At 40.6% G+C, this 14,602-nt stretch overlaps 1 protein-coding gene across 1 annotated transcript in view; it reads left to right on the top strand.

Moving 5' to 3' along the window:
• The window catches only part of LOC135221355 (SPRY domain-containing protein 3-like), a 74,166-nt gene that overhangs the window by 14,053 nt on the left and 45,511 nt on the right, over positions 1 to 14,602 (top strand). Inside the window, 3 exon segments of the mRNA XM_064259156.1 lie at positions 2,096 to 2,281; positions 3,732 to 3,881; positions 13,087 to 13,265. Coding sequence (XP_064115226.1) covers positions 2,096 to 2,281; positions 3,732 to 3,881; positions 13,087 to 13,265 — 515 coding nt within the window.

Below are 14,602 nucleotides of genomic sequence, written 5' to 3'. Positions count from 1 at the left end.
CATACATCTCTCTTGGTCCCTTTAACATATCACCTTTGATCCTTCCATTTTATTGTTCTCTGTCATGCTTTTCGTTCATTCCCTGAAGTCTTTTGTTACAACGTCAACCCCAGTGGTCCTAATTTCACAGTGCCAAGTTTCAGAACCTACAACACACTATAGGTTATATTAAAGGTTCTTTGTAGCATCCCTTTAGCACCCAAATGCATTGCTCTGAACTTCATCCATTCCATTTTACCTGTAAAATTTAGGTGTCTAGATTTTTTACTTTTGTCATGCTCCAGTGTTCTTTCTCATTGAAGAATATAGTAAATCCTTCTTGCTAGAGCCCTGTGAGAGGTTAGAAGTAACTCTCTGAGTTATACAAAAAGTTTAAGAACATTTTTAAAGAGAGGTAAGGGTGGCCTCCTCTGTATAGCATTTGTCTTCTTGTTCTGACACTGAACTGTTCTTAGTAGTCAGCCTTTTTATAGATAAAGAAAATTTCTCATATCTATTATTATTACATTATATAAAGGATGTGTTTATCCAGACCTCTTAGCCTAATAAAGGCTCTTCTCAGGCTGGTTAAATTCATGTATTCTTAGTGTAAGAGAGTTCGTTATGTATTGCATAATCTGTATTAACTTTCAATTTCGTAAAGAGGCTGCAATTAATATTCTGAAGAATTACATTGTTCATTGAATTTATAGAAATTAAAATTGATGAAAAGGAATGTGATCTCTAAACAGTGAAACTTTTAGATAGTAGGGTGTGTTATGCTTGTAATTGAAATGTTAATATCAGAAGAATTGCATGAGAATGTTGTTGAAATTGTGGGATTTTATCCTGTGTATATAATTGAATGATGTATGCCTTGAGTTGAAACTTGTAAGTGTATCTATTGAGTTTTAGTTTATAGGACTTATTTTAAATTAACTTAATGACAGACACAATTGGACCAAGAGTATTTATGGAAAATAACATTAGATGGTATTCACTGTATTAATTCACTGTATTAACATTTGTACATACAAGCCCCTCATGAATACTGGAGGGAAACTTAGTATGCATTCCTTATATGACCTTTCTCATTCCCTTTAGAGACTATTTACATATAGTTTACTTGCTGGGAGTGATTTTGTTCGTTTTTATGACATTGATTGTTTTCTGTTAATATCTAATGTATGTATTGTAATGCCCTGTTATTTAGAGGACAGCAGAAATACTTCTCTTTCATGCATTGAAACACATATGACTGGATTTTTGTTTTTGTGTATTTTCTAAAATGGTTATACAAAATGCCCAGTATTCTTTTCCCCTTTACGTATAGTATTTTAAACCATAAAACAGTGTAACCTTTACTAGAAAGCTAATGGAAAACAATTCATTTTATAACACATATGGAGGAAGGTAAAGTGCTTTTGTCAGAACTTTGACATTGGTAAACTAAATCCCTTTACTGAGTTGACCTGCGGCACTTTGTAGGTACAGTTAATTGCAAGCTTTATGCCTAACATTTATACGTCCCTTATTTCTAACTTTTAGCTGTCTGTGCTTCAGTGAATTGCTGCAGTAATTGAATTACTGTCACAAGTTTTAAATTTATAGGGAAGCCATGAGTCTCTGTTTCATTAACTAGGGTTGTGTTGTGAGCAAGTAGTAGTTTATACTTGCTACCCTAAGGTAATTAAAAGTTTTGGTTTGTATGTGGTAGAGAAGAGATAAATGTTATGTTTAGAACTTTTATCCCCCCTTGTAGCATGCATACCACTTTCTTTATTATCTGAACAACAGATGCATTTTAGATGTACATTATACTGTATGTGTCACCATCTTGTTCTTCGAAGATTGGATTATAGTGCACCCTATGTTATTTTTAAATTGTATTCTGATTACTGTTATTCTTACGTTACACTATCAATATGCTTTCAGTATTCTGATTATTGTTATTCTTACGTTACACTATCAATATGCTTTCATAAGTTTATAATGAAGTGTAACTAGTAGGTGGGATCCAGTGATGATAATTTGATTACTGTTACAATGTTTTCATTACACTATAGTTATTAGTGTTTTCGGAAAGTAACCTAATAGTGAAGTGTAATACTTGTAGGTGGGATCCGTGATGGTTAGAGTTCCACCAGGAGGATTGTATCCATGTGTGGGATTAGCAGCAGCTGGCGATGCTGTTAGACTCTCTCCGCAGATCCTGTGGCCTCCTGATGAAGATACGCACATGTCTGTTGATTCAGTTGAAGAAGAGTGGTTGAGGCTGCATGATATCAGATTGAATGGACAGGTAAGGAAAATAGGAATACTACAATGACATATCTATTCTTCTATTTTCTCAATAGGGTAGTTGACATCTGCAGTTACTGATAAGTTGTTTAGCTTCAGGAGGTGAGACTGCATCATCATCATGATGCATAACCAAAGTCAAGGATTACTTTGTCACAGTAATACCTGTTGTTTATGAATATTAGGACATTAGTGGCCAACTGTCCCATACTGACTAAACTTACCTTTGCTAGTGTTGGTTTATTTGTCAATGGGGTGTGAACAGCCACCCTTCACAAATCTCAAATCATCTCCAGCCCTCTCCTCATAGTATTTTGTAGAGCAACCAACCCAGAATCTTCATTTGATGTCCAATCACAGAAAGTGACCCACTCACAACAAAAGTGGTGAGCACTTTAATTTAATATGGATGTTCATATCATGGAGTTGTGGTATGGCTGTGAGAGAACTACTTTTCTGGCAGAATCATCAACTTTGTTTAAAGATGGTTTAAATTCCTCTCATAACATCATATATTGGCTTGCCAGTTCCATTTTAATCTCTCCCAAAACTCCTTATGCTCCTAATTGCCTCCCTTCATTTTATTTCCTTGCTTCATATTCTTTCATCCTTTCTATTCCTAGGTACTTTTTACCAGCAATAGAAGATCTTGTTTTAGTAGTTACAATAACAAATGCATACTGATAATCCTGATATTTTTCCATTTTTCGAATTTAGTTCTTCAATCTGTTTCATATTTCATTACAATCACGTTTTAAAAGTAGTAATATGTATTTTTCCTATTTACACAAATTGTAGCCTTTCTTGTCATAGGTAGCACACCATGTCCACCCTGCTACGATTTTCCTTTCAATTTTTCGTACTGAAAGATGAAAAGGTTATATTAGCAGGGTTAAAGTGTGTGCATTCCAACTCCCCAGTCTCCACCTGGGTACCACCTTTGTTGGTCAGTATAAAGCTATGTAGAAGGATACTCTGTATATGAAAGGTTACAGTTTGTTTACCTGGGAAAAATACAAATTAAAGGCAGTCCCCGGGTTACGAAGGGGGTTCTGTTCTTGAGACGCGTTGTAAGTAAAAAATCGTTGTAAGCCGGAACGTCATCAAAAATCCTAAGAAAATCTTACTTTTAATACTTTGGGTGCTTAAGAACTATGTAAACTGCATTGTTATTGCATTTTTAATTAAAAAAAACTTAATGATTATTTTGCATTTTTGGAATCATATTTCTTCTGCCAGATGAGCGTTGTAGGTGTCGTAATCTTGGAACATGTGTCGTAAACTTGGAAATAATGTCTGATAAATAATTGAAAAGTGTAACCTCGGAACGTTGTAAGCTGAACCCGTTGTAAGCTGGGGACTGCCTGTACTTTAAAAATCTGGCATTTCATTAAAAAAAATTTTATAAATTGTAACCCTCCTTGACAACATACTTTTTTTTCTTTTATCAGATGTTGGAATATTGTGGAAGAGGAAAGTCTCTCGTTGACGTAGGTTTAGCACAGGCTCGAGTGCCATTAAACACAACTTCACACTATTTTGAAATGGAAATAGTTGATCCAGGAAGATCAGGATATATAACCATTGGGCTTACTAGAAAGGTATGTATTAAACATTACAATAGTGTGTTTGTATAGTTTGGCATCAGTGTTGGTGCAGTATTGTCAGTTTTTTTATATAAATTTCTCATTTTTCAGTTTTACATCTTCTGGGCTTTTTGCTTTTGAAGAATGTGTAAACATTGAATCTTTGGAAAAACGAGTTTTTTCCTACAAATCCAACAGTCATATGCCCACAATATTAGTTTTCAAATGCTGCAGACTCCACTTTTGTCCAACAGAAAAATGTGTGCCCCCTTTAAAGCCAAAGAGTCTGATAGATATATGGGTGCAGTAACCATTATGGCAGAACCTTCTCATTATTAAAACTTTCTTCTGATACTTAAACATACCTTTTGTATTTACTTTTTTACCTCTGCTTAAATAAAGATATCTATCATTTAGTATGTTGTATGAGGCGACCACTGCAGTTTTCTTGTTGAAAAACTTGAACAGAACCTCCATCGTTAACCGAGGACTGCCTATAGATATGTTGTTGCAGTTCTGCTGCTGCTACCATCACCATCTGAGGAGGTAAAGCACAGGAGAGACATGATTGGTGAAGTTTCATATGATATTGGAGGCAGTGAGGATAAGGAAATTAAGAATACATTTTCTTTTTAGGAAAACGTAAAGCTCCTCAAGATGTTTTCGTGTGATTGTACAGCTGAGGTCACACCAAGTCTTTGTCTGTGGTGGGAAGTTATAGGTAGAAGCTTAGAAGCTTGCATACATGCTTCCAATTACCGTCTTTTAAAGCATGTGACTGGTGGCTGACCCTGCTCTATCACCTCAGTTGCCCATCAAGTCTGTGCATCCAGAAAGAGACCATCAGCTGACTTGCAGGTTGCTGGGGGGAATTTTGGACTTATAGTCTGAAAAGTCAGCTGAATATAATTTGTAATTTTCATACATTCAACTTACCTGTCAGATATATACATAGCTATCGACTCCGTCGTCCCCGACAGAAATTCGAATTTCGCGGCACACGCTACAGGTAGGTCAGGTGATCTACCGGCCTGCCGCTGGGTGGCAGGACTAGGAACTATCCCCGTTTTCTAATCAGATTCTCTCTGTCGCTGGGAAGGTAAACATATGTTTACTTTCCCTCCTGATTTGATTTTCGTGTTTCATCGCCATCGATCTTCTGGGGCCGACTTTTACAGGAAGGTACTGGATCGGTGGTTTGGCATACGTTTTTAATAACTTTTTAATAAACTTCGAAGTTTTCAAAGAATAGAGGATGTGTAACTACCGAAGTTTTCGGTAGACAATTACATAGTTTGCAAGAAAGGGAAATATAAATATTTATTCATTGATAAAGTGTAATAAATGTTAGAATTTGATTGAGGTAACTTCCTATTTGAGGAAGTCAGGAAAACATAGAACTAGATATGCTTTCTTTAGAAGCTTTAATAGCCCTCGTTCTGACAAGCAGTTAGAATATTAACAGTACTAGTAGTGTTGTTTCCCTCATCACCTTCTTACTTCACAGAAACTACAAATTCATTTGCAATTTGAAGATAAAGGAATGTAGCTCAAGATACGAGCTATTATAAGGTAAGAAGTGATTATAGTGTTCCCCATTGCAATAGAGGGTGCGTCTGATCGGCTCTGTCTCGCTCCCAGGCCTAGACCTCTTCCAAGCTCCCTGGCCCGGAGGAGAAGGAAAGTCGAAAGCCGTACGGAGGTTATGGAGAACCCCCACCGATCAGGGCGTCCCCTCGGCAGGTTCTGTAGGACGTCCCAGACTGCCAGGGATAGCCATTGGAAAGGCATCCTAATTCAATGTGTTCCCCTTATTATTATCGTCTTGACGAATAAGGAGAAGAAACATTCAACGGCGTAGATTAAATGAAGATGCAAGATAATCTCGTCTGGCTATCGGAACCTCAGAAGAGACGGAGAAAGGAAGACATTCACTCGATAACAGTTGCGGTAGAGGCATTGCCCTATCCGGGTTCGTCCCCCCGTACGGTTGGACGGGGGGGGGGGCTCTATCCCATGGGGGTTTGAAATAGTTATTTCAATAAATTCCTCATCGGTACTATGTATATGAAAATATATCTATTCTGAGAAGAACGAATTAGATATTAAAGAATATTTGTTGATCGAATGAATTATATGGATCTCGTTTAGAGAGTACACATATATATATAACTTTTAAGCTTCTAGCTCCTTGGGCATGAAGCTCCGGTAACGAGGCTCAATGCGCCTAAAGCGTCTGAAATAAGGCGCAAAGCGCCTGAAAACGAGGCGCAAAGCACCTGAAGGGCCTGAATATAGGCGCAAAGCGCCTGAAGCACTATGAACCAGGATCTTCATCGAAATGGAAGTCCTTTCTCATTCAGAAGAAAGGGAGGGCTATGTCGAAAATGGAGTATTGTCGAATTCTAAGCAAGAACAAATGTACAAGAGATCGGAACCTTCCGCATACAGAACCTTCCGCACAAGCGGAACCTTCCAGAAGGCGGAAGATTCCAGATTCGAATAACCTTCCAGACGTACAGAACTTTCCAGGCGAGGATCGCCTTTCAGATGCTCGGAACTTTCCAACAAGAAAACTTTCCAAGGGCGATACGTCTGCTAGGATCCAGGAGTATTCTGATCACGATACTCCTCCTAGGCGCCCAAGGAGTATCGTGATCGGAACGTGATACTCCTGCCCAGTGCCAGGAGTGTTCCGATCACGATACCCTCCTTCCCAGGCGCCAGGAAGTATTCGGAACGCGATACTCCTGCCAAGCACCAGGAGTATTCCGACGAGCACGATACTCCTCCCAGGCGCCAGGAGTATTCGGAACGTGATACTCCTACCAGGCGCCAGGAGTATTCCGATCACGTTGCTCCTCCTAGGAAAGCGATACTTCTGCCAGGCGCCAGGAGTATTCCGAGCACGATACTCCCTCCAGGCGCCAGGAGTATCGGAGCGCGATACTCCTGCCAGGCGCCAGGAGTATTCCGAGGACGAGGGATATTCCGATCGCGATACTCCTCCCAGGCGCCAGGAGTATTCGGAGCGCGATACTCCTGCCAGGCGCCAGGAGTATTCCGAGGACGAGGAGTATTCTGATCGCGATACTCCTCCCAGGCGCCAGGAGTATTCTAGGCAAGATACTCCTGCTTAGCGCCAGGCACTTTCTCCCTACAAGATAGCCTGACAACCGCCAAAGAGGTCCTCCAGGCGAAAGGTGGAAAGACATTCGAGGCTTCTCCTGATAGGGACGGGAGTGGTCGCTACAGGCGGCCGTTGCCCTTATCAGATCGTCTTAATGCAATAAAGGCAAGAGCAAGTTCGGCTTTTTTTCCAGCCAGAGGGACTCAAGATGTAGGCACAGGCTGCCGTAGCCCTTGTCAGGTTAGAGTCGGTACTGCTAAAAGTTCCCTTCACCTTTCGAAAGGAAGCGCTCTCCTCCGGTTGCTCAATCTTGTCCCAACTTGAGGAATGGAAGATAGAGCAGAATTGTGAGAATTAGTTCAGTATTAGTAAGAGGATATTAAAATCATCCTCCTTCTAAAAAATAATGCAACCAACCATTTACAGAAAGAGGGGCAATCGTTTGGAAGTTGAACAAGATTCGTACGAGCTCTCATTCATTGATTAGAGGCTCTTCCAGATAAGAAAGGCGTAAAATACGGACTTATCTCCAAGATAATAAAAGCTGGAGAGATTCTCTTCGATCCTCGGTTGCCATTTGCGATCTCTTTCGACTAATACTCATTCGGGATTATTGACAAAATGAACGAAGAGAGTAAGATTTCCATTCTTTCTGCATGTACGGAAAAGGGAAAGAGGGTCGTACGTAAGAAGGCTTGCTGTATACGACTACTGAATGACAAGTCATATACGCATACCATAGTTGCCTTTGGTTTCGGTGGTTTGCTACGGAATTATCTATATCCTTACAGGTTTTCCTAGTAAGGACTTCGCTTAAAAGGTTTGTTACGACAATACCTACTCAGCTTCGGTATTTAACAAAGGTTGTTTGGGCTTAAACTTTGCATTATTGAGAGCTTTCTTAGACTCGAGAATAATTTTATTATATCCATTCATTGAAGGGAGTAACTGGCAACTCAGAATGAATGCAGCCAGGCAGTGAACGAGACGGCTGTAATTGTGAGCCAATCTAGTACCATCCGGTTCTCGTCGTGAACGGTTGGTTACATCTTTCTCTCCTAAGGGATCGAATGCTTCACCGTAGATTCCCCATACAATCAGGGACTTAACCACGAATTGAGGGGATTTTTTTTGTTTTAGGCAAACATGAATAACATCGTATTCGTTTTGCTAAGGATATCTCTCTGCCTCGGCGAGGAAAAGATGTAGTAGGAAATTCACCTTAAGATAACGATACGTTAAGCCTTATGCACACACCGTGGTTAATTACAGCGTTCCTACTATCCTTACAAGAGTTTCCTTAGATGAATGCTGTTTACCACAATGTGACGGGATTATAAAGGATTTTAATTCGGCAGAGCACGATTTAACATTTATTGGAAAGAGTTGTCAGACCCTGCGGAAAGTATTCACAGATCTCTTCGCAAGGGCAGAAGATGAACAAGCTTCTTATAGATTGCTTCCTTTTCCTCGAAACAAGAGAGGTAGCAAAATACGCCATCTTTAAGTTAAATAGGGGAATAAACTTTAGTCTTTTTTTCCCCTAGTTATATATATTCTTAACACATATTAAAATAAATGGGCGTCAAAGGAAGAAGATGAATGCATCATTTTGGCAATAAAAAGGTTGGATTCACAGAGGTCACGCCTTCTTCTTTCAGCATGTGTCGGAAGGTTTTTCTAAGAGAGTAGAGATTTTATCGGAATCTATTATAAATATTGGACCTGCAAAACCTATTCACTTGTGAGTCTGTCTGCGTGCAGACTGACCAGAAGTAAATATGAATGAGAGGATTTTTCAAGGGAAGCTTGATAATTCCTTTAAATATAGTTAAAGACATAGAGTTGCTGCAGATCGTGCTAGATAGAAAGGGGAAACTGTCCTCTTACAATACCTCTGTGAACCACATAATGGTTTTCTTCCCTTTCAGAGGGAAGAATCACCTTGGTATTTTATGCTATCAATGAACACAGTAAAAAGATATACTCTGTCTAGACAAAGAATATTAGAGATAGTAGAGAATTAAGATCTTCGGGATCTTATACAATACCTCTATACGATAAGAGTAAGAGATCTTATACTTAGAATGGGATCCTAATTTGGGCCTCAGATTCCGTGTTCCGACAAGATGGAACTGCTCCTAATCAAATGTTTCTCTTGGTCCTAAACGATCAAAAGGACAAGTGAAATTTTGGGCTTTAGAATCTGAATCAAATTCTATGAAGACTCGGCAATGGGTTCTGGCCAGCATAGTATGTTTGGCAAAAGAACTAAAGCCTTTTCCTTCCTGGATCAACGCTTTCAGATAGAGGTTTCGTTGTCCGGGTAATGTAGTGACATTGTCATCTACAGAAGAAGACAAGGTTTAAACGTTTACTGACAGAGTCTTTGGAACGCGAGGAGGCTTCAAACTACTTCCCAAAAGGTTCAGAGAGATACATTCAAGAGCTAGAAATCAGGAGTCCTACCAATTTCAGCTCAGAATCTTTTTAAAATTCCAAGCTCCTTCCCTTCCTTCGGGCAAGGATAGGGAAGCTTCTGCAACGAGAAAACTCATCAACATGTAGGAGGAGAACTCGTTAGCAACGGAAGTATGCAATAAGGATCCTCCTCGGAGGAAGACTGTCTCTCGGACTTTTGAGATTTCCTATCGTCTACTGGATGTAGCTGACTAAAATTTTGATGAATGTGCAGGAGCAATTAGCGTCTTTGGTAGGAGTACTTTCTAAAGAGCCTACTCGTAAAAAGGATGACAGGCTTCCGATTAAGAGATCCAAATACCGATCTCCTGTCGGGGCGCGACGAACCCTACAGGGGAGTTGTCGCACAAGCGGCCATCTCTGGGGGGAGCGATGCTTAGGCAGGCGAGACGTGGGAAGGAAGTAACTCCTGCCAAGCGTCTGGCGCCAACTAGGAGCCAGGCGCCAAGTAGGCGCAAAGAGCCTGACTTTACTGTAGATCGTTCTAGGCCCAGATCTTCATCCAAGCAACAGGAGCCAACTGGAGAAGAGAGAACTCCTGATAGGAGTATAGCGCCCGCTAAGCGCAATATACTTGCCATTCGAAAGGCGCATTCCATGAGCGATACTCCTACCAAGCCACAGGAGTATTCGGAACTAGATGCGCCTTCCATAGGTCAGGCGAGAGATACTCCTGCCAGGCGCCTTGAGTACTCTGACCTCGATACTCCTCCCAGGAGCCAGGAGTATTCTAGACTTTTTACTCCTACCAGGCGCCAGGAGTATTCGAAGCGCGATGTGCCTACCAAGCGCCAGAGTATTCTGAGCTTAATACTCCTAACAGGCGCCAGGAGTATTTGGAGCGAGATGCGCCTTCCAGACGGCAGGAGTATTCGAAGAGTTTTACGACTGTCAGGCGCCAGGAGTATTCCAAACAGGATACTCCTCGCGCCAGCCAGGGCGCAAGCCAGGCGCTAGGCTTCATCCAGAATGAGATCCAGTTCAAAGAAAGTCCTAGTCTTCTTTGAAACAATGGTGATCTCTAAAGCACTTCATAAGTGACTTGATGGTACCTTCAAACAGCTGAGAATTTAAAAGCTCATGAAAGTGCGAGCTTTTGCAAATTCTTGTTCTTTTCGTAACAATATGTCGGGAAGACATATTAGCTTTAACATATGGGAGATGCAACTATGTGTTGACTGCTCATTACACGAAGGACTTCAAGTTAACCTACGAGAGATCCTTCTCTCTTGGTTTATACGTATCAGCGGATACGTTGCTGGGATAAGGAGCCGACACTGATCCTTTAATAATGAATTGAATTTATTTTAACTCAGTGATTTTTTTTTTGAGGTTTGAAAGGAGTTTGGGGGATAACTCTTTTTCAATTTAGCGCGAACCCTCATGTTAGGAACAGGTGATCGGGATCGGTGTTGCGCTCCTTAGTTATGCCAATAGGCATAGGCATGTTGTCATATAAGCGGATTAGCACCATTGACAAATGCCAATTAGGCTCGACCGAGTAAGTGGATAAGACCCCATCGGTAGACCCACAAGAACTACTTGGCCACAGATCACTATCTTGCTAAGCTCTTGAGACGAAGCAGACTCCTATGCAATAGCTAGGAAGTCAACCCTTCGTCTAGAACAGAGGAACCAAGGTCTATAAAGACCTACAACATATGTTGTTTACCTGTCTAGTCAGTAGTTAGCTGTCTCTTGCCCTCCACCAAAGGGTGTCAATCAGCTATGTATATTTATCTGACAGGTAAGTTGAATGTATGAAAATGATATTGTTATGATACAATAAAGTTTCATACATACTTACCTGGCAGATATATACAATTGAAGACCCACCCATCCTCCCCGCAGGAGACAGGTGGAAGAGAGAATCTGATTAGAAAACGGGGATAGTTCCTAGTCCTGCCACCCAGCGGCAGGCCGGTAGATCACCTGACCTACCTGTAGCGTGTGCCGCGAAATTCGAATTTCTGTCGGGGACGACGGAGTCGATAGCTATGTATATATCTGCCAGGTAAGTATGTATGAAACTTTATTGTATCATAACAATATCATTTTGCTTTTCTGGATAAAAACTGGATGAAACTGGATAATTTTATGAAGTTATTAAAAGGGATAAGGATAAAAAAGAATAGAGATGCTAACAAAATCCAAAGCATATCACCTTGATATAGATCTTATCAGTGGCTAACTGCTCAAATAGATTGCTGAACAGTCTCTTTCATTTCAAGGTAAGTTTGTCTCACTGTTGAAGAAAGATTTAGATATTTTATCCAGTGAGGGAGTTATTAGTGTCTGGGCATTTTTAGTGTCTGGGCATAGCTAAGGGTGACTTTGGATCTGAGATGCAGATGGATGAGAAGATTTTTTAATCTTATAACACCCCCTGCCTACTGTAGAAGGCAATGATGACAGTGAGGAATAACCCAAATTAATCTTTTTGGTAAATTGAGTGATAATGTTTATGAAGCAATGCAGTTTTAGCAAACTTACGTTGACCATACTATAGGAATTAACTGTTATGATCTGCCTCAGAAAATTATGTCGCTAAGCAGTAAAATATGGTGCAAGCCTCCATCAAGTCTCCAGTTAAAAGGTGGCAACTACTTCAGCCTTTGGATTTCACCTTGCATCTCTTCACTAGAGCCTCAGCCATCTGGGTCCTCAATCATTGACTTCTGTTGATTTAAGTAAATTATGTGGTGGATTAGCTCGTATATGACAGTTGAAAGTTGGACCAAGGTAAAGCTAAAGACATTGACATGTAGGAGGTGAGAGACAAAAAGGACAGAAGATAAGTGAAAGATGGGAAGCAATGTAGTAGACAGGACACTGCAAAGGACCTTTAAGTACCACCTTTTTGCCATGCAAGGAGTACCGTAAGCTACACTTTTTTTCCTTATGGTAATACATGATTTTATGGGTAGACTCGTTTCAGGGAGGAGAGGCTATCTGTTTAATTCAACTTCATATAGAAATGTAAGGAAAGGAAGTGTAACATGGAAAAGGAGTAGGCATTTTTACTTGGTGGGAAGGAAAATCCTTTTAAGATTGGGAATAAAATTATTACATTGCTTTTATATACATATAATGTTGTGCAACAAATTTTGTGATAATGTTATGTTATAAATCTTGTGGTACAGCAATCTGGCTTGTTCTGGATGGAAATTAACTTTTGTGTCTAGAGCATAGAATTTCAGTGGACCCCCCGTATTCGCGTTCTGCGGATTCGCGGACTCACACATTCGTGGATTTCTCTCAGGAACGTTTCCCTGCATTATTCGCGGAAAATTCGTGCATTCGCGGTATTTTTCTATGAGAAATATCCACAAATGCCTGGTTTTTGTTATCAATTTCATCATAAAATGCACTTTTTGTGATAAAACTATTAAAAAAACCAAGTATGAAAATTTTTAGTGGTTTTTCTTAAGTTTTAACTAACAAAATAGGCTGTTTTTAGCGTTTTTATAGGGGTTCCAAACATTCGCGGATTCTAACTATTTGCGGGAGGGTCTGGTACGCATCCCCGCAAATACGGGGGGAACACTGTATACCTTTTCAAAGCAAAAATAAGTCTGTTATTTATTTATTATTCAACTTCAATTACAGGAATACCCTCAAAATCGACATCCTGGATGGAATAGAGGGAGTATAGCATATCATGCAGACGATGGTAGAGTCTTCACGGGTAGTACGGTTGGTTCGTTATTTGGTCCTAGATGCCATAAAGGTGATGTCATGGGATGTGGCATAATATTTCCTCGGGATTATGTATGCAATTATGATAGGTAGGTGTGTTTAAAGAGAATTTTTTTTAAGTATAATGTGTGGGGTCATGGAATTATGAATTGGAAGTACGATACCATTATGGTAAATTATAAATATTTTATCATTATGCACAGGCTCCTTAAATAGAGGGTATGTTTTGTTCCAAACTATGATTATGCCTTGTGTTACATCACACAGAAGCATGTAAGAAAATTATATGAACAAGTAAACAAGTAAATTTTTATGCCAAAATCATAGCATCCCATTCAATTTTGTTATTGAAGTTGAATGTTTTGCCTAATGCATGATACTTGCTGTTTTGTTCATGCAACTTACCTGACAGATATATATATATAGCGTATTTTCTGACGTCCGACAGAATTTCAAAAACTCGCGGCACACGCAGTGGGCGGCCAGGTGGTAGTACCCATTCCCGCCGCTGGGAGGCGGATATCAGGAACCATTCCCATTTTCTATTCATATTTTTTCTGTCGCCGGGTCGGTAAACAACTGTTTACAGACCTCCGCCTAGATTTTTGGATTTGACTCGTACTAAGTATCTGGATGACTTTTGGTTATTGATTCTGGATTGTTGGCTTGGCATACGCAATAGTGGACTGTTTTTTTATTTTGGATTGGCTTTTCTGTAAACGTGATGTCTGGATCAAGTGCAGTGAGTTTCAGAGTGTGTGTGTGAGGAGTGATTGTAAGGTGAGGCTACCGAAATCATCGGTAGACCCCCACACAGTATTTATGGGTTGTAGGGGGCATGTTTGTTTGGTGGATGATCGGTGCAATGAATGTGATGGATTGACCGATGATGGATGGAAGGTGTATGATTCCACCTATCGGCGTAAATTAGAACGCTAGTAGGATCGGGAGGTCTTCCTCCAGGAGTGGTTCTACCAAAGGTAAGGGAACTAATATTTCTCCTGCGTCTAACACCTGTAGATTTTGCATCTCCTAAACCTGTGTTGTTGCCTTCGGGCCCTGATTCTGTGTCTGGAGAAGGTAATGCCCTTTCTCTAATTTTGGAGTCTCTTCGTACTCTTGAGACTAAAGTGAAAGCCTTAGAAACTGGCTCTGTGCAAGTGTGTGATCGTGCCCCTAGTGTTGTGGAGGGGGCCTCAGATCGGCCCATAATGCCTCTAGGCCTAGACCGCTATCGGACTCCCAGGAATCAGGGAGGGGATATGTCGAAAGCCGCAAGAGGGTACGGGGGCTCCCCACCGATCTGGCGTCCCTTCGGCAGGCCTTGTTGCAAGTTCCCAGGCTGCCAAGGAGCGCGCACAGGCGCGTATCCTTAAGGACTGCTTTTCCTCCTCCGAAGCGTCCTCCCCGCGCAAGGGGTGGAGCG

Source organism: Macrobrachium nipponense, chromosome 2 (assembly GCF_015104395.2).
Source record: "Macrobrachium nipponense isolate FS-2020 chromosome 2, ASM1510439v2, whole genome shotgun sequence".
Taxonomy (NCBI): Eukaryota; Metazoa; Arthropoda; class Malacostraca; order Decapoda; family Palaemonidae; genus Macrobrachium; species Macrobrachium nipponense.
This window is presented reverse-complemented; position numbering and strand designations above follow the sequence as displayed.